Here is a 24,455-nt window from a genome sequence, read left to right on the forward strand (position 1 = left end):
TCGAAATATAATGTATCAGTGACGTCATTAGACCACAACTTTGGCAAAATAACAACAGTCAAAACGGACCGCGAGGAAAACGAACTTCTCAAATACAGCGGAAACTGGCGCTGCTGTGTCGAAAAGTGAGCATTCATAAACAAAAAGTACTCCTTCTTACATCATAGTGTGGGGTCGCTTATAAACTTGGGAATCGCTAATGGTCGCGACTGCAGTGTATACCATCGTTACTGAATGTGAAATGAGTGATTGTAGATTGAGGCGGTCATTGCGAAGGATAAAGATGACACTGCCAGGTTTGTTCGAGGGGAGGGGGGGGGGGAAGAAATGCGTTATAACGTTACTTCAGATGAGTATGCCTAAGGCGGCAGGCCAGCATTAATATTATAAGTATTGTTTCCTGGCCATCCTTCGAGAAGCTTCATGCATGGCAGACTGACAGTGCTTTTGATGTGTGAGGGTAAAGCCTCACATGTTAATAACATTTATGGCACTCACAGAGATTTGATTTTTCTCAGAGGCTTGATGTACTGAACCAATAAATAGAAAAGCTGTGGCCATGGTACTGTACTGTCTCTTGCATTGGAAGAGATGTGTTTTGACAAGCTTTAATGGAAGACAAAGATTAGGAAAAAGGCTCTTTAATTCTGTGAAGCAAGGAAATGAACAAGTTGCATGTTCTTCCAAAGTGCAATGCAGTAATGCACTACACCATGAAAAGAGCTATCAGGCAGATCAAGACTCCCTTGTTCTTCATGGCAACTGGTCTGAGGAAACCAGGACTACCATGCTGCAAGATATGCTGGTTTTTAACAATTTCATCACTGAATCTGAAGAGGAATGTATCATGGGAGAAATTGGCCCATATTTGAAGAGGATGAGGTATGAGTTTGACCATTGGGATGATGTAAGTATCGAGCGCTGGTGATGTGATGTAACCTTGAAACAGTGATGAATAGTATGGGGTTTCATGCTGCTGGGTGCTTACCAACTGTTCCACCAGGTTCTAGGCACCTCAGAATTATTTATCATTGTAGGCCTTTCCTCATGCTTTTCTAGGTACCAGTTTTGTGAGATCATGCTTTGTGATGAAATATAATGAAAGCAATGACATGGTTTAACCAGTGTCAGTGTTTTACCAGAGTGTTTTACCATAGTTGGTATACAGTGTGCATTACATTGTCCACCACAACCATTTTGCTGGATCCATTGTTTTGGAGTTGGTTCAAACTGGTCTCATAGGTCAATGTGACACATCCCTGTTCATATCACTGTTCTGGTCCCTGTAATGCAGCATCTTCCCCCCACCATCTGCCTCTATCAGTAAGTGGACCTGCTTGGTCCTTCTGGTGGCTAGTTCATGTGACTGGGTCCAGCCAGACCAGATTAGTACCACCTGATTGGCGGCGTGAGGAGTCCGGCTTGGGCGTCTCACGATCCGACTGGAGGACGTACCTCGGTCCGACTGGTCTCCAAGCCCTCCCCGTGGCAACACATGCCAACCAGCGACGGCAGCGGCCAGCGGTGCGCCGTCGACGGCAGCTTCATCCCGACGCCGGCCCTGCTGCAGGCGATCCATGGCTTCCGCGAGACGGAGCGGCTGCAGTGGAACCCGGAGAACGCGCGCGTGCTCGACCGCGTGCGCCGGCTGGCCTTCCCGGTCGGCACGGCCCAGCTGCGCCACGTGCACGTGCTGGACCTGGCCGGTGACGGCGTCATCAAGCCGCACGTGGACAGCCGCCGGGTGAGCGTCGCGGCGGGGCGGAGAACGGCGGGGCGCCGGCTGAACCCGTGCTGGCTTGCCGTGTTTGTGCCGAGATGGGTTCGTGATATCGCCAAGGGCTGATCACTGCTACTGAATGAAGCCATGCAGTAGCGTGTCTTCGTGCTAGTGCTGGCGGATGTGGAATCTGATAGTGTCAAAAGGCTGGAGCAGATTCTACTTACCATGCCGACACAACTCCCCTGGCGGCTCATCACGGCATCATAACTTTATGGGTGCTCCGCCGTGTCCGTCGCCACACGCTCATGCGTCGCTAGCAGTTCGTCCAGAGCCGTTGGCCGCCAGCGGAGGCCGACGCTGAAGGCGCCGCCGCCGATGTTGCAGTTCTGCGGCAGCGTGATCGCCGGTCTGAGCCTCCTCTCGGACGCCGTGATGCGGCTGGTCAGCTGCGCCGAGCCCGAACGCCGGCTGGACGCCCTGCTGGGGCGGCGCTCGCTTTACGTCATGAGGTAGGGCACCAGCTGCCGCCGGCTCCCCTGGTGCAGTGGTCCGCCGTCTGAGGTGGTGCGGCGCCGTCCGTTCGCCACCGGCCTCCGCTGGCATGCCGCGCCACTCACCGCATGGTCGTGCGGCGTGGGAGCTGCGCTTTGTCGCGCTCACCCAGATGCGGACAGATCAGCGTCCCTCTCGTTTCTTCCGAAGTATGAAAGGCCTGTTCCCATGTCCCCAATGCTTACATGCTTTGACCCTGTAGCACATGTTACGTTTTTACTTCGTTCCTTTGTTTGCCTCGTTTTCGCCGCAGTTTCAATCTAATTCCAACACGCTGGAGTGCGACGGAAGAAGCTGACGTTTGGCTGAAAATGGATGACTGTCTTGCTGTCCATGGCTGCTGCACCTGTATATCTTTTATGAGGGCAGCGGCGCCTGGGAATCTGGAGACGGGCGCCGGCGCCGCTGGGCCAGCGCGTGTGTCAGCGTGACAACAGTACATCTGACCGGGCCCCAGACGCTCCTCACATCCCGTCCAGTCGTGCGCGCGCCTGTGTCAGCGTGACCCCAGCACATCTGACCGGGCCCAGAACGCTCCTCACATCCCGTCCGCTCGTGCGCGCGCAGGAACTCGGCCCGCTACGACTACACGCACGAGATCCTGAGCGCGTCGCTGTCGACGTTCGCCGAACGGCGGGTGCCGCGCGGCCGGAGGGTGTCCGTCATCTGCCGAAACGAGCCGACGGCCGCCGACGACGACGGCGACGGCCCGGCGTCCGGCGGACCGGCGGCCAGCTGATGGCAGATCGGCTGGCCAGGAGCGGGTGGCGGTGTAGAGTCCGGTGGCAAACACTGATATGATGCAGCCACATGTGATGTCACGGATCAAATGGCATGTGTCAATGAGACATTGGGCATTGGTTCATGACTATATCATGTCATTATGGCATGCCGATGTTAAATATATGACATACGTTGTGACATGCTGTATGCTGTGCCACAACAGGGCTGTCTTTTGGCCTTCGTGGTCGTTAGCGTGTGGCGAGGGTACTTGTGACGTCACGGTTAGCAGCTGCCTCGGGCCAGCGTTTGCCGGTGAAGAACGGACCTCTGTTGTTACGGTGAACCCATGTGATACGAGCTGTGCTCGCCAGTGTGTGAAGTTGCGGCGGATGTGAGCAAATAGAGTGTGGTTTGTGTCAACTGCATCTTTCTGGCTCGGGTTGTATTGACGTGATCCCGGGCCGTATTTTGCTTTCTAAAAATAGCACCGCCATTTTCATGCCACGAATAGGATGCCCAGTAACGTTGAGTAAACAGAAGCGTCATCAGACGCCATTTATATTCCAATATACTTTCATTTTTTTATTTATGACTGCGGTGACGCCATGCACAAGACAGGGCCAGGCGATGGCACCAGAAACTAGAACATTTGGCGAGGTGCATGCGCTGCGAAACCACTCCAACTGAAGGACAACCGGATGTGTTATAATAGTCCGCCTCCGTCTCCCCTAGTTGGACATCCTGGGGCTAGTCAGTAACTGTGGCAAGTACCTGTGACAGCAAACTCAATGAGTATTTTATGTGACGAGTAGCATGCGGGCTGGAAGGACGGCTGGTACTGTTTGAGAAGTTACGTCGGTTAGTCTTGATTTCGGTGGGCCTGTTAAAGCGCCGTTCCGGCGGTGGTGTATGTTTTGTTGTAACGGTTAGCATGTGGATCTCGTTACGTGACAAACCACACGCTCGGTTAAGTCTCAGGTACATCTCCTGAGTCTCATTCCCAGCGATGTAACGAACCTGCTCGCCGGTGAAGGGAAACATCCATCGTTGGTGATCATGACTTGGTTTCCGCATTATTGGCATCGCATTTTTAAAATTCTGCCGTGCTATTGGCTAACATCCAGGAAGGAGAATGGTCCTATTGTTCGCGCTCTGCTCTACGACGTGGGTGGTGATGTCAATATCCAAGAAACTCATCGAGCCCAGCGCAACATAAGTGAATGTTCCATGCAAAGGCATAGTTTGCAAAATGAGTTTGGGGTGTGCGTGAGGGGGGGGGGAGCTGAGCAGTGAAGAATGACCCACCCTTTCCACAAAATATTTCCACGGTTTCTCCCAAATTTGGCCCATTTTTTCTCAAAGTTGGGGGGGAGCCCGAGCTGGGGGAGCTCTCTCGCCTATTCAAAAGAAAATAAAGCCCGGGGTTGCATGGAACAAACATGTAATGCAAACGGATCCACATCGGAAGTCGCCGTGCTCCCCACGCTCGTGTGACTCTGCGATCAGCAGGGCTCTACAGTTGCAGAGCCATGTGTGAAGTCCAGACTTCCAAACGGGCGATGTTTAGAAGTCGGGAACTTGCGCTGATCGATGCAAGCAAGCGGTAGCAGGCCTTACGTTTCGCCATTCGGGCCGTGCTGAAGTCTGTGTTTACACAGCGGGGAAAATAGCGCTGTGCCAGACACCGGGCACGCTACATAAGCAAACCGACGGCTGACTGTCGGCACTGAGCTGGAGTCTGCCAGCAGTGATCAGCTGCGTTGTGGTCTGCGCCGTCACTACGACCGGCGTCACGCGGATCTACTGAACTGCCACACTGCCCCTGACTGATGCTGGTGGGAGACGCACTGCCCTTCACCGTCGCTTGCGATGGGCCAGCAGCCGCCGCGAACAGCGAATAGCTGAGTCAAACAGTGCACGTGCGAGATATCCGCTGCCACGCGAGTCACCGGACGTGCCCTCCCGATGCGTGACTCCCAGTGAATGGACGTCTGGAGCCATGGCTTTTCCGGCGGACGACGGCCAGCACCGGGCGGCGGTGCAGCCGGACCCTGCAGCCTCGGCCGCCGCCGACAGCTCGCTCTGCTGCGTCTGCGCCGGCCGGCTGCCGGCCGACTGCTGGGACCTGCAGCGCACGGTGACGGACACGGCGCACCAGTCGCTGGCGCACGTGGCACGACAGCTGGGGCTGTGCGCGGCTGCCAGCGGTCGCCCGCTGGTCTGCGGCCAGTGCGCCGGTCTGCTCAACGGCTACCACCGGCACCGGACGCTCGCGGAGCGGCACAGAGATGAGCTGCTGCTGCGAGCCAGCGCAAGGGGCGGCGACGGCGCCCCCGCTGGCCTTACGCGAGCAGAGCCGGGCGGCGGCGGCGACGGCTCTGCACGCCCCAGAGCGGGGGACGAGGACTCCGCAGAATTTCGCAGAGCCAGCGGGGCTGATGAGGCTGAGTGTGCTGCCGGCAACGCCAGCGTCCGTCTCGCTGTTCCCGAGCAGGACATCTGCGGCGGTAGCCTGCTCCCGGAACCCCAGGGTAGCGGCTTCGGTGCGGGGACCCTGGCTGCCGCACTGAAGCGTGACTGCCAAGCGATTAGCAGCATGCTCGCCAGTGCGCCCGACCCGACCGCCGATGGCAGAAGCGAAGCCAAGCCAAGTAAGGACGCCAGTTCTCCAAGTAGGCCAACTTCTCCTAGGATCTTGGGAGCCGAGCAGCGTGCATCACGGACATCCAAGCGAAGGCAGACCGGCACCATGACCGGACCAAGAGCGAAACAGTCCACGAGGAAAAAGCTCCGTTTGGGTAGCCAACTAGTGCAGGTGGAGAACCGTGCTGCGGAGGCACCGGTACCAAACGAAGCCGCTCTCCAGGCTGGTATCGCTGGTGTCGCTGCACCAGCGATGCTCGGCGTCGCCGCATCACCGGTACTCGGCGTTTGCACACCTGGTGAACAGCCACTACCCAGAATCCATTTGACACCACCTGCCAATGGCGGGGAAAAGTCTGGCCTTCCTGGCGGTGCCAAAGAGCAGAGGCCACCGACCGATGACAGCACAGTGCAGATCGCACCGGCCGAGGGAGCTGAGCTGCAGTCACCGAGCGAGGGTCCCGGACCATGTGGGAGCCTCCTGCGATCCGCCAGGCGACGTCCGGCCTGCAGAAAACACCCGTCCTAACCTGCCAGGCCCGCTGGGGACGCCTCGGAGGAGCCCACGGCAGCCGCCGGCGCCGCGGGTCAGGTAGCCGGTCAGACTCGGCCCTGCCGCACGCCGCTGGCGGACGACGGCCTGCGCTGCCTGTGCGGCAAAGCGCTTCGCCAAGGCGTCGCAGCTAGCGTCGCACCAGCGCATACACTCGGGCGAGAAGCCGTACGGTTGTCCATGTTGCGGCAAGGCGTTCCGGCTGGCCAAGTATCTGACCAGCCACCTGCGCACACACACCAACGAGCGGCCGTACGTGTGCGCCACCTGCGGGCGCGCCTTCAAGGAGCCCCAGACGCTGCACGTACACGCGCGAGTGCACTCGGGCGAGCGGCCGTACCGCTGCGCCGTCTGCGAGCGCTCCTTCTCACAGAGCGGCCATCTGAAGGAGCACCAGCGGGCGCACGAGGCCGCGCCGCCGCTGCGCTCCGCCCACTGTCCGCGGCAGTTCCCGCGGCCCGTGCACCTCCTCGGTCACGTAGCCGAGCAGCACGCCGACTCGCGGCACGTGTGCGCCACGTGCGGCGCCGAGTTCGCGCGCTCCTCGTCGCTGCGCAAGCACGCCGTCACGCACGCGCGCCGCGCGTTCCAGTGCGAGCTGTGCGGAAAGCGCTTCGCGTTCGCGTCCGAGCTGCGCGCGCACGCGCGCGCCGTGCACGAGGGCGAGCGGCGCTTCATGTGCGAGCGCTGCGGACGCGCCTTCTCGCAGGGCGGCCACCTGAAGACGCACCTACGCACGCACTCGGGCGAGCGGCCGCACCGCTGCGGCGTGTGCGGGCGTCGCTTCGCGCGCCGCGACGCGCTGACCGTGCACCAGCGGCGTCACGCGGACACGCGGCCGTTCCAGTGCGCCGGCTGCGGCCGCGCCTACACCCACCGCTCCGGCCTGCGCTGCCACGCGCGGCTGTGCCCTGCGTCCGCCCGCTCCGCCGCCGGCGAGGACGCGGTGCGCGGTGGTGGTGAGGACCCCGTGATTGAGGACGCGTCGGGTGCAGCGTATCTCGGCTGTGCTGAGTGAAGCGCGGCGGGACGTATGCGTGTGGTCTGACATGCAAAACCGGGACCGGGTGTGGCCGCTGGTCGCTGCGGCCTTAGATCACGATGATGCCTCCACTGACGTATCAGTACCAGCTAACTGGTGACACCGTCAACCGCTGACGGCGGATGCGTTCTGAAGCCGAGCACGGCGTGTAACATACTCAGTTGCACGATCGACGCCAGAGTTTGCTTCTTGACGGGAGGGACGACGGATGATGTATGGTTAAAGTAGTGCTCGGAAAGAGCACAAAAGCAATGAATTTAGCGGCGGTGGTCATCGCTGTCACATGGCTGCGCACAATTCCAGGGAGGTTAAGGCCCTCATTGACGAAACTCATTGTATTTGGACTACGTGCATGCCCGCATGTCAGCAAAACGATGAGAGCATTTATCTTAGCAAGGAGCATCCAGTCCCACCTACATGGCAGCACTTTCAGCGGCCGGACCACGCTCCCCGCTTATAATTTGTAATTTTGTTATTCGCCGCATATTCCAACTCAAACTTGATAATTCTTGGAACGTACGAACGGTCACTTTATTGGGACTTTGCCTGGACCGACAGCTGAACGGAAGCAGGAACGGAATGTTCGCCCGTCTGCACCCCCAACCTTACCAGTAGCGCTAGAAAATGATGTCACCTATGGTTTATCTTGTGACGTCAGATCCGGCTCGTCTCCTGCCACTCCCCCGTAGCCCGGGCACCACCCCAATACGGAGCTGTGTGTCATCGGTGGGCGCGCATGCATCACATCGCAATCATCGTGTTGAGCGCGTACCGTCAGGCCAAATGTACCCATGAAGACTGATATTTGTATTTGTCATGAAGCTCTGACCAACCCTTTGGGCACTTTGAATGAAATGTAAAACGTGACGGGATCAGCTAGTGAAGTGGTCAGGTGGGGGAATCCAGACATACTGGGTCCCTATTAATTGGTGTTAATGTACACGAGAAATAAACAAGATGACCACCATAACTATCAAAGACCACTTTGAATTGAGTAGAATTCACTAAGCGACCTGACTACAGTAGTTAGCGGCTGTCACGTGTGGACTTACTCTCAGCTTGATGGCCATTCCATAAATTAGCTGTGCCTTTCATATGCACCAACGCATTCGTAAATGACGCAGGTTTGACATAAACGGCGGACGCTAACGAAACGCCCTTCCCGTGGCGTATAACAGTGGTTAGAAGCCAATAGCGTAGCCGCCGTCGCATCCGGAGGATATGTGACGCTGATTTTGCGGTTTAAGTTGGTCGAACTAAGCCAGACAGGATAGCTGCACTAGACTTAAAACATTGTGGTGAGACATACTGCACCCAACAGTTGTGAGGTAGCTGTAAAGCTGCTCGGGGTGATAGGGGCGCGCTGGTTTTCAATTAGGGGGCTGTGAAGGTAATGTGGTAAGCGCGCCGTCCCTGAGTATTTGCGTGTATTGTTGATATCTGGTTGAAATGTGGTTATAATCACAGCTCAATCATCTGACTTAAAAGAATACATATCATTCCTTGTTCATATCAACACAAATTAGGTCAATCTGTGGAGTTGTGTAGACATGACCAAGGCTGACAGTTTTGGCAAGGCACAGATATTTCATCTTATCCACCTTACACAGTGTTAACATTCTTACTATGCCAGGCCAGAGTTTGGTTGTAATAATTGATTGTGAGATGAGGACTAACTCCACTTGGTTTGTCAGTAGGCCAAATATGGCCTTGATGGAATTGCTCTTATATGCAAGATTCAAAATCTGTCACATAAATATTTTAGCTCATGAGCGCAGAAGTAATAAACCATGGCAAGTATGCATGCAAATTATGACACAATGCTGCTGTGTAGGTATGACACAGCTCTCTTATCAGTGCATTACAAAAGCTAGATCTGTTGGGCTGTGGACAGCATATTTATTAACATGCACCTGTCACTGATGGTTCATCTTTTATGCATTCTCCTTGCTTTTCAATGCAGTACTCCCAGCAGCATACCAGGTGTTTCATGGCCACATGATGTTTGAATGGGGTATATATGGATAATGGGGTATAATACTGAAATGTGGTCAACCATAGCACAGGCCACACTGAGAAACAATGCCCATGAAAGTGGTTTGTTAAAAGAATCAACCAGAAGGCATTTTGGGCAAGAACCCGACAATGTGGTTGGTCTCCAACTGCTCAATGTTGTTGTCAGCAAGAGTTTCAGTCATGACAGTGATGTGATCAGGGGGTGGGAGCTTTGTTGTAAAGAATGAACTGATCTTGTGCTGTTCCTTGAATGTGCCTAGTGATATTTGGTGGGAGATGTTTACTCAGGGTGGCATCATATGATTGGCTGATGACAAGTGCCTTTTTGAGAACTAGTTGAGCAAATGTCACACCCTTGTGGTCCCCAAAATGTGGCAGACATTACCTTTTTCAGAAGATTCATGCGCACAATTGGGGGAGGTGAAAAGCACATACATGCCTTAAGCTCCCCCCCCCACAAAAGGCTTCAAGATCCAATCCAAGGATCCTAGAAGCATGGAATACAATTGGATCTTGGATCCATCCTTGGGATCCATATACACATCTGGTGGAAAATCTGCATGTTTTCAATGCATCAACTGTATGTTGGTCTCTGGGTAAAACATCAAAGACAGCTTTTATTTGCAGTGACTATTTACTCCACAAATCAATCTCTCATCTTGGTAGCTCTGCAGACCCTCGTGCACCATTTTGAGTGTGTTGCCCAGTTGTGTCATGTCATGCCATAGCTGTGGTGACACACACTGTGAGACAGATTTGAACATCGTCAGGCCATCACCCTCCTGGCACTCCCGTTCCCACCTATACTCCTGTGATGTTGAACAGGCATTGCCCCCATAAACTTTGAAAGGCTCTTTGTGAATCTTGCATGCCTTCTTCTTCTGCAGTGGCATGAATTTGATGACCAAAGGCTGCTGTCCTCTGATAGCCTTTTGAATGCACCTTGTAGAAGCTACTGAGGCAAAAACTTTCTTCTTGGATGCCCTTTTCACAAACCAGGCGTATATATCAGATTGCTTAGTGTGTTAGTGTTAGATGCCGGATGGATTTCCTGAAAAACATACATCACCTCATTGGCTATGTATGGCCCTTTTGGTATGTCCCACAGCTTTCAAAACCTGCAGGACATGAGCCCTTTCGACGGTTCAGGCTGCTCGGCCACGTCAGGGCCGCTGTCATGAGCTGTCAGCTGTGACGACCGCCGTGACGGCCAGCCGGTGTAGGTCACGCGTCAGGCCGCCGTCCGCGGCCGCTCGTGTGACAGGGTCCTCTGTTGCAGCTGACGGCCGGGCCGACCAGACGCCCAACATGTCGAAAAACGAGAAGACCAAGTCCAGCTTCGTAAGTGATGCCCGGACGTGGGGGTTTGTGGGCGTGCCACTTTTTAGCTGATGCTCGTAATCTGTTACAATTAGTTTTAAACCCTTTGGCACTCACATACTACGACACGAATGTTGCAGGGTGCTTTCTGTAACTAACTGACTATGCCAGCTGATCACGAATTGAGTGTGCTCGCTCACCACACGGAGCCGGCGGCGGCGCCGCGCCTCGGCGCGTGCTGCGGGCACGCTGACGCGGCTCTCCGGGTGTGCCGCCAGCTGGACAAGGCGTTCCACAAAAAGCCGAAGAAGGGCGGCCGGCCCGCGTCGGTGCACGAGGCGGCCGAGGACACGGTGGACCAGGCGCCGGCCGCCACCACCGACGCTCTCACCGAGGCCGACGTGGAGCGGGAGTTCGAGAAGATGCTGGTGAGCCGCGCGTACCGGTGCGGCGGCTCTGATGGGAGGAGGGGCCCGGTGTCTCGTGTCTGCTGATGGTGGCGTATGAGGGTCTTTTTTGTGAGGAAAGTGATCTGAGCTGTAACCAAAGGCTAGCAATAACGTGCAAATGCGTTAATGCAGAGAATCAACCAAAATACCGGGCCTGTTGTATTGCGTAATATGTTGTTAGCTGTGGTTGAATAGGACTGTTTAAAGAATCAGTAGCCAGGACCGTGGTCTGTATCTGATAGAATTGCCCGACACGAGTGCCTGATAGCGCAGTAGTGCGTTTGATCAATGTCTGTCACTATGGCTCTCAAACCCTGTTATTCCCTATGCGAACCAGAGAAATATGTCTGGTAACATTTCCACCGTGTACCGGGTTTATGGAATGCCATGAGGCGCTCACTTCGTAGCATCCGGCTGTCATGAGCGTTTTGATTGCTACGCAGGACGACATGAACCTGACTGATGACAAGAAGACCCCGCTGAAGAACCAGGACATCGACAAGAAGCGTCGCATGCTCGCCATGCACTACAAGGGCGCGGCACCGGTGAGGCCGTCGAATCCGGAGCGTCCGTGAGAAGCTGCCGTCACGGAGACTGACTCCGGTAGCGGTCGCCTCAAATCTCAGGGTCACAAATCGCAGGTCATCAGCCCATCGCTGGGGGTCATGTATAGCGTGCACAGTCTTTGCGTACGGGTGGCCTGTCGGCTAACGGAGACATTGCAAGTGAAAGGCCAAATCCTTTGACCAGATGCACCTTCCGCTGTGGACTCCGGCATTCGGCTCATTTCCGTAACGGAAATGCTCGCTCTCGTTGGACCTCAGCTGGGACGGACGGTCAGCTGTTGTTGGTCACGTGTCCCACGCCCTGATCTGCTCTTCGAGCCGAGTGGCCGGCGCTGGCGCAGACCTTGCGGCAGCTCACGGCCCACGCATGACAGCGCTTCTGTGCTATCTGTCCGTCCAACTGCAGCCGCTCTGGCGATAGCCCTGTAACGGTGACCCTGTGAGCGCCAAACTGTCGCGTCTGGCGAAAGCCCCCCCCCCCCTCCTCTCCACCCCCAACAACCGCACTTGTGACGAGTGCCTTTAAACGGCGATCATCCAGCACTAGTTCTCGCCAGTGACCGCGTGACCAGTGATGTCAGCCCGTGTGACCGTGTGACCAGTGACGTTAGTCCGTGTGACCGTGTGACTCCTGCCGTGCCAGCAGCGCCAGCGAAGCCGGTTCGTCGCGCCGGCCGACTACACCAGCTACCTGTCGCAGCCGCTCAGCGTGCAGAAGACCAGCGAGTGTCTCGAGTCGCTGCGCATCGCGCTCACCAACAACCCGCTCACCTGGGTGCAGGAGTTCGGCGAGACCGGGCTCAAGCAGCTGATCGCCATCCTCGGCGAGTGCTACCGTGGGTCAGTCTGTGGGCCGCGGAGGGGCCGTCGGTGTATCCAGTGCGGAACATCTGGAATGGGTTAACGTAGCGAAGAGTGACAAAGAAGGTAGCAGGGAGTTCAGGAGAGTAGATTGTGAGGGATATGAGTAAACTTAGCAGAGGAAACTTTTCCGAGAACACGTCATGAAATCGTGCAGTTGACGAGCAGAACTGTTGATGATGCGTGTCAATGTATTTTTATGGTTGAATGTGGACGCGTAACTTATGCAGGTGATAAATGAAACCCTAGCATAGCAGTTGCATGCGCTGATAAAGAATTAAGTGATGGTATCGCGAGCGGGTTCGCTCCCACTGCTGCCGTCCCCCTCGCGCTCGTGGTGGACGTCAGGTGACCTCTGAACCTGGCCCACCCCGAAGCCCTAGTCACTTATCATCCTTGCCCACCAGCAACAGCAGAGTCTTCTGGTGGTGTGCGTTGGGCTCCCCACGTGTTTGCCTGTCTGCGCCAGGGCCGGAGTGACATGTGTGCAGTCACAGACGGCGCGACTGGATGGGTACAGCTGGATCGCGTGAGCGTACCGACCCGTCTGTTCTGTTGCGCCCCTTCGCCAGCTTGTGGCCCCATCTCGTCCACTTAACCTGTGTCCCATGGACTGTCGTGCCCTGCCGGAGCAGCCGCCTGGCACCTCCATCTCACACCCCTGTCCAGGGACATCAGAGACCGCCTGCACACCAAGCACACCATGCAGCACCTCGTGCGACGGGACTGCAACGTACCCACTTGTGGCCGACACGTCTCCACCCGCTGACAGGGACAGCAAGTGGGACCGGGTGCAGCTGGAGTGCGTGCGCTGCCTCAAGTCGCTGATGAACAGCACGCTGGGGCTGCGCCAGATGCTGGCCGAGGAGGGCGCGCTGCCAGCTCTGGCGCGCAGCCTCGACCCGTCGCTGCCGCAGGTCATGCACGAGGTGGTGCGCATGCTCTCCGCCTTCGCCATCGTGCCGCCGGACGGCCACCGGCGCACGCTCGACGCCATCACGGCCAACGGCGAGCTGGTGCAGCGGCCGCGGTTCGCGCCGATCGTGCAGGGCCTGATGGACCGCAGCAACGGACAGCTACGGGTGCGTGCGGCGGATGGAGGGACGGCAGCCAGCCGGTGCAGGGCTGCTGGGGAAGGGAGAGTTTGCGGGAGTGGGGGGAGGGTGTGCCCCGGTGGAAGCCGTTTTCCCGTGTGCCTCAAAATGTTGACGCAAGGTTCTGAGAAATGATATCTTTTGCGATGCATCTCGAAATTGTGTGTATTTACTACCCCCAGCGGACTGTACGTGTGTTCATCGTTTTAATGTCTTCAGTGTGGCAGAAACAAGCTGAAGACTATTTGGGTGCGTGTGTCACGCGACGGGAGCTTTGAAACTTTGCCGTCTGCTATGCGTGATCAGCTTAAGGATACTACCAGACTCGTGCTGGCGGCCCTTCGCGCCGTCATCCAGACAGCATGCACGCGACATTGGACCAAATCGGCAGTATGACATTGCGTCAAACTCAGCATGCCCACGTGATGTGACACCTGTCCCGGTCGTGCGTTCTGACGTCAGGTGTGCGTCATGATCCTGATCAACGCCCTGGTCAGCTCGCCGGACGACCTCGACTTCCGCATGCACCTGCGGAACGAGTTCATGAGAGACGGCCTCATCGACATTCTTGAGGTTCGTGCCCTCGCCGTACCGCCAGGTGCGCGGCACGCTGCTTCTGCCGTCGCTGTTTGGATACAGGGAGATATGATGGTTTTGTGTCTAACGTTGTGGTAAGTGGAGGGTTTAATCCAAGCATCAGCTGGCCCGCTGTGCTCCAGATTGCTTTCGAACCATGTTTCAAGTATGCCAAGACCGTCACATGACTGACGAATGTTTGAAGCCTCGTAGTTTTTCACATTGCGTCTTTTTAGGTCGCAAACCTACCTAAGAACCAACATGCGCGCTGGGTTATCAGGGAATTGTTTTGGTGCAGGAACTATGTCGAACCGGTTAACTATACTGTCTACCATGAAAAACGTCGGCAGTCAAGTCTTGGAACCGTATTGCTAACATGAAAAAAAAGAAAGTGCAAAGTAGCTATTTAAAAAAAAAACTCGATTTACTTCACGTTTGACCCGCGTGGCCGCGCATCGTTGCCCCGCCACTGCGTGACGTTCGCAATCCGCCATCCGGCAGACCATGGCGGCCGACGAGGCTGACGGCCTGCAGAACCAGCTCAAGATCTTCAACGAGCACAAGGAGGACGACCACGACGAGGTGTGCCAGCGCTTCGACACGATTCGCCTGGAGCTGGACGATCCCGATCAGTGCTACACGCTGCTGCGCAACTCGCTGGCCGACTCGCCGGGCGAGCCGTACTTCCTGTCGGTGCTGCAGCACCTGCTTTGCATTCGGGACGACCACAACGCGCGGTGAGCGACGGGGCGGCTCGGCGCTGGCTGTGGAGGCGTGTCGGCGTGGGGGGTGGGGGTTTGGTGTACGTTGGCGTGGGGAGTTGTCGATGATTGTGCGGCCTGGTGGTGTGTTAGTCGTCGTAGTCGTGCCTGCGTTATAGAGAGAGTGGCGACGAATGAGGATTTGCGAGTTCAATTATGTTTTGTTTGCGGTTGTGTCTGGTGTTCAGACTCTGCACTGCACCCGGATCTGCGTCTTGGTAGACCAGCTCCCTCGCCTGCCCTGGAGCATTGTGCCGCTCCCTTGCACCGCATGCTGCCTTGTCTGTTGGCGCTGCCAGCCGCCTCTCGCACCTCGCCCGCTGACCCGGCTCGCCGCCCGGCCGGCAGCATGGCCTACCTGAAGCTGGTGGAGGAGTGCGTCTCCCAGATCGTGCTGCACAAGTCGGGCGTCGACCCGGACTTCCGCGCCACACGCCGCTTCCAGCTGGACGTCGAGCCGCTGATCGAGACGCTGGTGGAGCGCAGTCGTAAGGAGGAGGAGCGCGCCGCCGGCGAGCTCAACGCTAAGATGGAGGAGATGCTGACCAGCAAGCAGGAGACGGAGGCGCGGCTCTCGGCGTCGGAGCGGCTGGTGGCCGAACTACAGGCGCGGCTCGCCAGCGGCGCTGGCCCGCCAGGCTCGCTGGTCATCCCCAGCGGTATGCCGGGGGCGCCGACCGGCGGCGCGCGGCCGCCCGGGGTACCGCCGCCGCCGCCGCCGCCGCCCCCGCCGCCCGGGGCCGGAGGCATACCGCCGCCGCCCCCGCCGCCGCCACCACCGCCGGGCTCGGGCATACCGCCGCCGCCCCCGCCGCCGCCACCACCGCCGGGCTCGGGCATACCGCCGCCGCCTCCTCCGCCTGGCTCGGGCATACCGCCGCCGCCCCCGCCTCCAGGCGGCGGCCCGCCCCCGCCCCCGCCCCCGCCGCCGCCTGGCTCGGGACCGCCGCCGCCGCCGGGTATGCCGCGGGCGCCGGCGCCGCCGCAGCTGCCCTACGGACTCAAGCCCAAGACCAAGTGGACCCTGGGCCAGAATCTGAAGCGGGCCAACTGGAAAAAGGTTTGCCGGCCTGACCGCGGCGACTCACCGTTGTAGTAGAATATATATTTAGTTGCTTCTTTTTCCCGCCTGTGGAGCACCCGTCCGTTCCGTTTTGAGTGTTATTTGTGCATGGTTGTGTGCCCCGCATTTAAACTAACCGCTTCCTAGCTTTATTTAAAGGGTGAATATTTCGGGTTAAGTCGGCTGATTTCAGCAGCAAGTGAATGCATTATGCAGTGCATGATATATCGTTTCACTGGAGACAACGCTGCGATTTTCAGATTCTTCCAAACAACTTGAAAGAGAATTCGTTCTGGGTCAAAGCCAACGAGGAGGCGTTGGCTGATGATGAGATTCTGGAAGGTCTGAAGAGCAAGTTCGCGTCGAAGCCACCTCCTCAGAAGGCAGAAGTGGCCCAAGCAAACAACAAGGGAAAGAAGGTGAGTATTGCCGTGGAATGCGTGCCGAATTGCGTCGGACGTTTTGCTGCTGAGCTTTTCGTGCTTATTCTTTACGTGGATCCTTAGTGGCTTCGATGGTCAACTAGACAGAAAACGCCCGACGGAGAATGGCGAGTGACGGCTTCGTGCTCGCCCGAGAGGGTTCGTGACCCTGCGACACACAGGCACTTTTTGTCTTGCGAGGGAAGGTCATGACGCATGGCTCCAAATGGATCCATCGGTATTAACCCTGATGCTCATCCTTGGGACCGCATGTTTTGGCCGTAATGCTGAAGCGTCTCTGCTAGACTGGCCACGCCTTCGCCGCACATGCGACCACGGCTCCGCGCCGAGATCGCCCCACCCGCCAACACCTCGCTCTCCGCAGGGCAAGGAGCTGCGCGTGCTGGACGGCAAGGCGGCGCAGAACCTCTCGATCATGCTGGCCGGCTCGTTCAAGCACATGTCGTTCGAGGAGGTGAAGCGCGCGGTGCTGCGCTGCGACGACTCGGTGCTCACCGACAGTCTGGTGGAGTCGCTCATCCAGTTCTGTCCGACCGGCGACCAGCTGAAGAAGCTGGAGGCGCACCAGGACGACTACGATGACCTGCCCGTCGCCGAGCAGTTCGCGCTCACGGTGCGTGCCGGCCGCCGCGGTCGGCGCCGGTGGACCAGTGGACCGGTGGACCGGTGGACCGGTGGACCGGTGGACCGGTGGGCGGGTGGACCGGTGGACCGGTGGGCGCGTGGACCGGTGGACCGGTGGCCGGTGGACCGGTGGAGATGCCGTATATGGGGTGGATGCTAATATGCACGTTGAGTTATTTCCGTGTTGTGGATGTGGGACTGCCTCTCTAGCACATTGCGGTGATATTTCGCGAAAAGCATTACACATGTATTTTCGCTTTCCTTTATTCATGAAGCGTGTTCACTGAGGATTTTCCTCCCCAACGCTTAAACAAGCGTTGACTGGTAAAAGTGACCACCGTGTTGCCAGTACGGATCCACATGTGCAATGGATTCTGCGTGTGGTGTTATGTCCGCAGATCGGCAGCATAAAGCGGCTCCTCCCGCGCCTCAATTCGATGAGCTTCAAGCTGAAGTTCGATGAGATGGTGCAGGACATTAAGCCGGTACGGACGCCGCGGGAGCTCAGCCGCTGGTAGTCGCTGCTGGTCCAGAGCGCTGGTCGGATCAGTTGGTGACTGACTGTCCGTGCGGATTGCGTGGTCTTGTTTGCTCGGGCTCCTCCTCGGCGGACAATGCGTAACCTCAGCGTGGAGAGCTCTTGAGACGATTTGGTTCGTCCTCATTTGGTGCTAAGTCATTCTCTTGGCTTGGTATGCCATCACGGCGTTAGTTTGGTGTTAGCGCGCTCGTCTCCAGTCTGGAGCACGTTTTGCGTCTTCCCGTGATGTCGCCGGCGCCCTGACGTCGGCGCGCCGTGCCGCCAGAGCGTTGTTTCGGCCACCGCCGCCTGTGAGGAGGTCATGTCCAGCCAGAAGCTGGCCCGCCTGCTGGAGCTCATCCTGCTGCTCGGCAACTACATGAACGCCGGCTCCAGGAACGCTGAGGCGTTCGGCTTCGAGATCAGCTACATCACGAAGGTGCGCCGACGGGGCGGCGGCCGTCCGCGGCGCCGGTGTGTCGCGGCGCGTGGCTGTCCGTGGCGCCGGTGTGTCGCGGCGCGTGGCTGTCGGCGGCGCCGGTGTGTCGCGGCGCGTGGCTGTCGGCGGCGCCGGTGTGTCGCGGTGCGTGACTGTCGGCGGCGCCGGTGTGTCGCGGCGCGTGGCTGTCGGCGGCGCCGGTGTGTCGCGGCGCGTGGCTGTCGGCGGCGCCGGTGTGTCGCGGCGCGTAGCTGTCGGCGGCGCCTCTGTGTCGCGGCGCGTGGCTGTCCGGTGAACCTCGGTGCCAGCTGAGTGCAGCCGATGGGGTCGGAGCATACCGGCCGCGCTTCGTGTGACTGATAGACGCGCGCGGCCGCTCGTCCTCAGCTCAACAACACCAAGGACGTCCACAACAAGACGACGCTCATCCACTACCTGGCCGAGGTGGTGGAGACGAAGCACCCCGAGCTGCTGGAGTTCCCCGGCGAGATTCCGCACGCCCAGGCAGCCGCCAAGGTCTGTGCACCCGCCGCGGGGCCTTCAGCGCGTGTCATTCCCAGCTGCCGGCTGTACGTGCGAGGCCGGCAGCGCCGTCGGGGGCTGCGGCCGCGGCGGGATCACACGCCTCGCCGCGCCCTCTCTTGAGATAGACTATCTAATCGTCATTGTTTGCGGGGCAATTCGGTTTGGAGGAGCTTGGTGATTTATGGGGTGTGACTCACACCCCCTTAGTGCTGGTGCCGACAAACCGTCACTGTCCTCTGCGGCCCCCCAGGTGTCCGCGGAGCAGGTGAAGGCGATGATTAACAAGATGGAGATTGGCACGAGGAACCTGGAGACGGACATCAAGAACAACAAGGTGCCGCTGTGTGACGACGACAAGTTTCTGGACGTCATGACCGTATCCTTTCCATGTCACACGGCCGTCGCTGCTCGTTCTGCGGCTCCGGACCGATGCTGTCGTTGAGTCCAGTTCTCCGAACGTCCACCGTGACTTGACGGCGTTACCGCCCGTCTGTGGATGTGACGTCTCCGACGCCAGCCGCCAGCCTTGGCTGGTCGCGTACTGTGCGCCCACTCTCCTCGGACAGGAGCACTGCTACCTCCCCGATTGCTCACTGTGTGGTGCTGCTCTCCCCGGCCCCATCACAGGCGCGTGGCGCTGCGCGTAATGGTGTCGTCAAATGGCCTTGACGCGAAGCGCAGGAGTTCGCGGCCTCTGCCAGGGAGCAGGTCAACATCCTGACCAGCATGGCGCAGACGATGACCGAACGCTTTGCCAGCATCGCCGACTTCTTTGCGTTCGACCAGAAGAAGTACACCATGGAGGACTTCTTCGGCGACATCAGCACGTTTATCAAGCAGTTCCAGGCAAGCGTTTCAGTCGCGGTACCCAATCCCACCGATCCTAGCAGCGGTGGCATTAACAGCGGTGGCACGAGAAAACCGGCGAAACTTTCAAAATCCGTGGTTTTCCATCCCCAGGTCGATTTTAACAGGTCTGTCTGTCTGTCTGTCTGTCTCATTGCTATTCAAACAATCCTTGGCCGGCCAGGTTAACTTAGCAGTCATTTCAGTTGCCCTTTTGCTGCCCAGCTGATGGCTACCACTCTCAAGAGATGACTGGCTAGTACCACTGGCTACCAAGAGATGACTACTCGTGGATGTCTTTTTAGGTAGCAAAATAGACGTCGCATTTCTCGAAGTTCGGCTCTCGCGAGGCGCACCAAATTAAATTCTAAGCGCCGGGTACCTCAAAATTAAATTCTAAGCGCCGGGTACCTCAAAATTAAATTCTAAGCGCCGGGTACCTCAAAATTAAATTCTCAGCGCCGGGTACCTCAAAGTCTGGATCAAAGCTCGGGGGGCGTTTATGGGTATGCGTGCGCCCCTGACGTTCCGCTCCGCTGGACCAGGAACGCGCCTGGGTGTGTTTGCACTCCTGACGCTCCGCTCCACTGGGGCAGGGGCGTGTCTGGGTAGGCATGCGCCCCTGGTGCTTCACTCCGCTGGATCAGGGACGTGTCTGGCAGTGCGTACACACCTGACCCTTATTTCCACCGGGGCACGGGCGTGTCTGGGTAGGCGTACGCCCCTGATGCTTCACTCCGCTGGATCAGGGACTTGTCTGGCAGTGCGTGCACACTTGACCCTTATTTCCACCGGGGCACGGGCGTGTCTGGGTAGGCGTACGCCCCTGAAGATTCACTCCGCTGGGTCAGGGACGTGTCTGGCAGTGCGTGCACACCTGGCCCTTATTTCCACCGGGGCAGGGGCGTGTCTGGGTGTGCGTGTGCCCCTGACGCTCCGCTCCGCCGGGCCGCGCAGGACGCCTACCAGGACAATGTGAAGCTGCGCGAGACCGAGGCTAAGATCCAGCGTGCCAAGGAGGCCAAGGCCAAGGCGGAACGTGAGCGCAACGAGAAGAAGTCACAGAAGCGCGCTATCGAGGCCATGATGGAGGGTGGCGACAACCAGGAGGGCGTGATGGACAGCCTGATGGAGGCGCTGCAGTCGGGCTCCGCCTTCAGCCGCGACCAGCGCAAGAAGCGGCCCGCCCGGCCCGCCGGAGGTGGGTGGTCCGGGCCGCGCGGCGGGCTCCGGAGGGGCCGAGGTGCCTGATCGTGCTCTTGTATGGCGAACTCGCTTGATTGTATGCCATAGTGTATGGTCATGACGGCGTCGTGTGACTTCTGATGAACATAATGTGTGGCGCATGTCTAGAGGGCGCTGCATTTCTCGTCTGCATTTCTTGTGAGGTGCTTAACATGCATCGATCGTGCTTTCCAAGCCATCATGTGTGTGTTTTTGGCAAACCACGCTTATCAAAGTGAAACGCCGTAAAGCTCACGTACAGAGCGCCGGTGCCGGTGCCCGAGGGTGGCCCTGAGCGATGTGCCGGTGCTGGAGGGTGGCCCTGAGCGATGTGCCGGTGTCCGAGGGTGGCCCTGAGCGGTGTGCCGGTACTACAGGGTGGCCCTCAGCGGTGTGCCAGTACCAGAGGGTGGCCCTGGGTAGTGTTTCGGTGCCAAAGAGTGGCCCTGAGCGGTGTGCCGGTACCGGAGGGAGGCCCTGAGCGGTGTGCCGGTACCAGAGGGTGGCCCTGGGCAATATGCCGGTGTCAGAGGGTGGCCCTGGGTGGTTTGCCGGTGCCAGAGGGTGGCCCCAAGCGGCGGTGCCGGTGTCCGCGAGAGCGGTGGTGGGCTGCTGTGTCGCCGTCACCCGCCGCCCGCTCCTGGCCGGCAGCTGAACGGCGCGCGCAGCTGAGTCGAAGCCGGTCGCGGCCGGGCCTGAACGGAGACGAGGACCACCGAGACGTGCCTAGAGAGGCAACCACCGAGTGAGTGGGCTCTGCTTCGGGCCCTCTCTGACCGGAGGTGCCCGTGATGTCGCGAGACGCTTCATCTACGCGAGCACGCCTTTTATCGCAGATCTCGTCTGGGTTACACATGTGTCATTCTGTCAGTCCGACCTTCGGAATATGGCGCACCGTCAGCTGCCCGCGACTTTGCCCTACCGTCACCCCTTTTTGACTGTGCCGTGCAGTATACTTTTGGGGCTGCACCGTACTTCGTCCCGACTGTTCCGTGCCATGATTTTTACGGACATTTTGGCCGTCCTGCTCCGTCATCTGACGACCAAGTGATTGTACCGCTTGGTGGGCCACTGAGTTTGTCCCTGAGTACCGCCCCGCCTTTGCCTGGCCTCGCTGCAGTTCGTTCTTCGTCAGCCCCTGCCGTCAGGCCCCCGTCAGTTCCTGCCGTCAGTCCCCCGTTGGTCCCTCCCGTTAGCCCGTGACTCCCCGTTGTACCTCTACCGTCCCCGCGCCGCAGTCCGCCAACCCCACTCGTTAGCCCGTGACTCCCCGTTGTACCTCTACCGTCCCTGCGCCGCAGTCCGCCAACCCCACTCGTTAGCCCCTGACTCTCCGTTGTACCTCTACCGTCCCCGCGCCGCGGTCCGCCAACCCCACTCGTTAGCCCCTGACTCCCCGTTGTACCTCTACTGTCCCCGCGCCGTAGTCCGCCAACCCCACTCGTTAGCCCCTGACTCCCCGTTGTACCTCTACCGTCCCCGCGCCGCAGTCCGCCAACCCCACTCGTTAGCCCCTGACTCCCCGTTGTACCTCTACCGTCCCCGCGCCGTAGTCCGCCAACCCCACTCGTTAGCCCCTGACTCCCCGTTGTACCTCTACCGTCCCCGCGCCGCAGTCCGCCAACCCCACTCGTTAGCCCCTGACTCCCCGTTGTACCTCTACCGTCCCCGCGCCGCAGTCCGCCAACCCCACTCGTTAGTCTGACTCCCCGTTGTACCTCTACCGTCCCCGCGCCGCAGTCCGCCAACCCCACTCGTTAGCCCCTGACTCCCCGTTGTACCTCTACCGTCCCCGCGCCGCAGTCCGCCAACCCCACTCGTTAGTCTGACTCCCCGTTGTACCTCTACCGTCCCCGCGTCGCAGTCCGCCAACCCCACTCGTTAGCCCCTGACTCCCCGTTGTACTTCTACCGTCCCCGCGCCGCGGTCCGCCAACCCCACTCGTTAGCCCCTGACTCCCCGTTGTACCTCCACCGTCCCCACGCTGCAGTCCGTCGGCCCCTGACATCAGCCCCTGACCAGTGTCGTGCCCCTGCCGTCGCCGTGCCGCAGTCCGCCAGCTTTTCCAGTCAGCCCCTGACCCCTGTCGTGCCCCTGCCGTCGCCGTGCCGCAGTCCGCCAGCTTTTCCAATCAGCCCCTGACCCCTGTCGTGCCCCTGCCGTCGCAGTGCCGCAGTCCGCCAGCTTTTCCAATCAGCCCCTGACCCCTGTCGTGCCCCTGCCGCAGACCGGCGCCGGAAGAGCCGCTCCGCGTGGTGGGCGTGCGGCGCCGCTCCAACCAGCCGGGCGACGAGCGCAGCCGCGAGAAACGCGTCAACAGCACCAACAAGCTGCTGGACAGTCTGATGGAGACGGGCTCCTAGCCGTGCCGGGCGACCGCCGGTGCCGCGGGCGGCGGCGGGAGGACGAGTAGGCGACCGAAGCGTGGAGGGAAGGGACTCGATGTGGTAGAGGAACGGAGGGGGTAGGTCGGTAGGAGCTGCTCTGTCGGGCTTTAACTCCAAGGCGGACAACGCCGAGCGTGGAAGGTCCCTAATAGCGGATGGGGTCGCTGAGGTACACAAATGGTCTGAGCTAGTGACGCGGCAGTCATACCGTTTGATGCTAATCTAGGTTTTATCAAGGGGTTTGAAGTGGTGACTATTGTGATTTACTTGCTCAGTACATATCGTGGACGTCCTGTGGGCGCGCTGTCAAATTACGGATGCGTGCCAGCTAATAGGTAAGATTCCGAGCTTATACTTATGTGTTTGTGCGCTTGATTACTGTTGTCCTGTCTGTTGGCAGATCACGTTATGATGTGACACGAGGTGCTCCCGACAGTTATACCGTCGTGCGACGAATTTGACGCTTCCCAGCTAAGCGTGCTTCCAGCCAGACCTTTCAAATAGGAAACGTGGCTTCCGTAGGCGTCGCTAGTTATTAACCCGTCATCGAGACTATAGATGCGCATCTCCCCGCAGTTTCGTCGTGCGTGCCGTGGGATGTGTGACCCGCATTGAATGGCTTCCTGTCTCTGCCGTTGCATGGAGCATGTGCATTCCTGCGTGCGTCGCGCAACAAGCTGTCCAGGCGTTGTGAAAGCCGTGGAGGTGCGACTTGTCTGCGACGCCCTGTGCCAAACGGGCGGCGTTCGTCGTCTTCCGTCAAACGAATTAGAACCGTCGTGGCGGAACGAGTCGATGCTGTGCTTGTGCCTGTTCTCCCAGTGTACTTACGATTTTTATCGGAACTTAGAGTCACGTTTTGAGCGGCAGGATGTCTTAAACCGGCGCAAGTTTCGCGGAAGACCTGTGATCGGCCTGAATCAGGCTGTGCGCGTGGCCACGTTAACTGCCTTAGGACTGCTGGCAGCAGCACAGCCTGCGTGTGCGTGCAGTCCCTGTGGTGAGCTGTCTGTGGAGCGGTGGGCCCGACCGCCAATGCAGTGGTTGGGCGTGGACCGGCAGCCGCAGTATCTCTCTCGACAATATCCCTGCAGTGTGCACCCTGGCGGAGCCAGCGATGTGCTCGTAACATTCCACGAAGCGCGCACATGCGTGCTCCGATGTCCCGATTTCCCTTACAATGAGATGGTGTGCTCATTGGCGATCGCTGGTCTTCGCGGTGGCTGCCTGGTCACGGCGCGCACGCGCAGTGAGCGAACTTACAAGTTGGATTTGACAGCAGCTGGTATGGTGTGGTCCTGCAGTCATTTTCCTGCCGGAAAATGCCGACTTGTCGCATTTTAGCGAGCCCGTTGCGCCTCTGTTGAGACGGGTGGTCACGCTCGTTTGAGACGGGAGAGCGGGACGAAGGCGACGTCTTCGCGTCCCCAGTACCTGTACCGTGCCTTGGTCTCGGCCACACCAGTTAGCTGTTTTATTCGACGCGATCGTCGGTTGTTGGGTGC

The 24,455-nt window shown here is 58.7% G+C and overlaps 3 protein-coding genes across 6 annotated transcripts; all 3 read left to right on the top strand.

Annotated features, from left to right (window-relative positions):
• Window positions 1–179: 179 nt before the first annotated feature.
• On the top strand, window positions 180–3,418 carry LOC119108630 (alpha-ketoglutarate-dependent dioxygenase alkB homolog 7, mitochondrial). The gene is made up of 5 exons (XM_037232237.1): window positions 180–296; window positions 519–907; window positions 1,571–1,744; window positions 2,108–2,232; window positions 2,843–3,418. The coding sequence occupies exons 2-5, from the start codon at window positions 560–562 to the stop codon at window positions 3,012–3,014; spliced, it is 819 nt and encodes a 272-aa protein (XP_037088132.1). The 5' UTR covers window positions 180–296; window positions 519–559; the 3' UTR covers window positions 3,015–3,418.
• A 1,409-nt stretch (window positions 3,419–4,827) lies between these two features.
• On the top strand, window positions 4,828–7,212 carry LOC119108303 (zinc finger protein 497-like). Its single transcript, XM_037231878.1, has 4 exons — window positions 4,828–4,833; window positions 5,130–5,309; window positions 6,304–7,002; window positions 7,042–7,212. Exons 1-4 carry the CDS (start codon window positions 4,828–4,830, stop codon window positions 7,210–7,212), a joined length of 1,056 nt encoding a protein of 351 aa, XP_037087773.1.
• Window positions 7,213–8,420: 1,208 nt separating this feature from the next.
• Window positions 8,421–23,167, top strand: LOC119108631 (protein diaphanous). 4 transcript variants are annotated; one of them, XM_037232238.1, is made up of 19 exons: window positions 8,421–8,534; window positions 10,532–10,593; window positions 10,851–11,000; window positions 11,465–11,566; window positions 12,231–12,427; window positions 13,221–13,530; window positions 14,005–14,115; window positions 14,620–14,855; window positions 15,228–15,939; window positions 16,203–16,361; window positions 16,750–16,998; window positions 17,408–17,494; window positions 17,816–17,968; window positions 18,356–18,484; window positions 18,744–18,869; window positions 19,175–19,339; window positions 20,297–20,540; window positions 21,215–21,308; window positions 22,791–23,167. In XM_037232238.1, the coding sequence occupies exons 2-19, from the start codon at window positions 10,561–10,563 to the stop codon at window positions 22,924–22,926; spliced, it is 3,393 nt and encodes a 1,130-aa protein (XP_037088133.1). In that variant the 5' UTR covers window positions 8,421–8,534; window positions 10,532–10,560; the 3' UTR covers window positions 22,927–23,167. The 4 variants fall into 4 exon arrangements, with proteins under 4 accessions (XP_037088133.1, XP_037088136.1, XP_037088134.1 ...); XM_037232241.1 differs by having other exon boundaries at window positions 12,234–12,427; XM_037232239.1 differs by having other exon boundaries at window positions 8,432–8,564.
• The last annotated feature ends 1,288 nt before the right edge of the window (window positions 23,168–24,455 follow it).

This window comes from Pollicipes pollicipes, unplaced genomic scaffold (genome assembly GCF_011947565.3).
Source record: "Pollicipes pollicipes isolate AB1234 unplaced genomic scaffold, Ppol_2.1 Scaffold_6686;HRSCAF=7923_pilon_pilon_pilon, whole genome shotgun sequence".
Lineage (NCBI taxonomy): Eukaryota > Metazoa > Arthropoda > Thecostraca > Pollicipedomorpha > Pollicipedidae > Pollicipes > Pollicipes pollicipes.

Coding starts and splice junctions, on each gene's coding strand:
- LOC119108630 (XM_037232237.1), top strand. CDS start 560: ATGGTACTGTACTGTCTCTTGCATTGGAAGAGATGTGTTTTGACAAGC. Junction 1,745..2,107: donor CGCACGTGGACAGCCGCCGG/GTGAGCGTCGCG, acceptor CCGATGTTGCAG/TTCTGCGGCAGCGTGATCGC. Junction 2,233..2,842: donor CGCTCGCTTTACGTCATGAG/GTAGGGCACCAG, acceptor GTGCGCGCGCAG/GAACTCGGCCCGCTACGACT.
- LOC119108303 (XM_037231878.1), top strand. Junction 5,310..6,303: donor AGCTGCTGCTGCGAGCCAGC/GCAAGGGGCGGC, acceptor TGTGCGGCAAAG/CGCTTCGCCAAGGCGTCGCA. Junction 7,003..7,041: donor CGCGCCGCGACGCGCTGACC/GTGCACCAGCGG, acceptor CGGCCGTTCCAG/TGCGCCGGCTGCGGCCGCGC.
- LOC119108631 (XM_037232238.1), top strand. CDS start 10,561: ATGTCGAAAAACGAGAAGACCAAGTCCAGCTTC. Junction 11,567..12,230: donor ACTACAAGGGCGCGGCACCG/GTGAGGCCGTCG, acceptor CTGCCGTGCCAG/CAGCGCCAGCGAAGCCGGTT. Junction 18,870..19,174: donor AGTTTCTGGACGTCATGACC/GTATCCTTTCCA, acceptor CGCGAAGCGCAG/GAGTTCGCGGCCTCTGCCAG.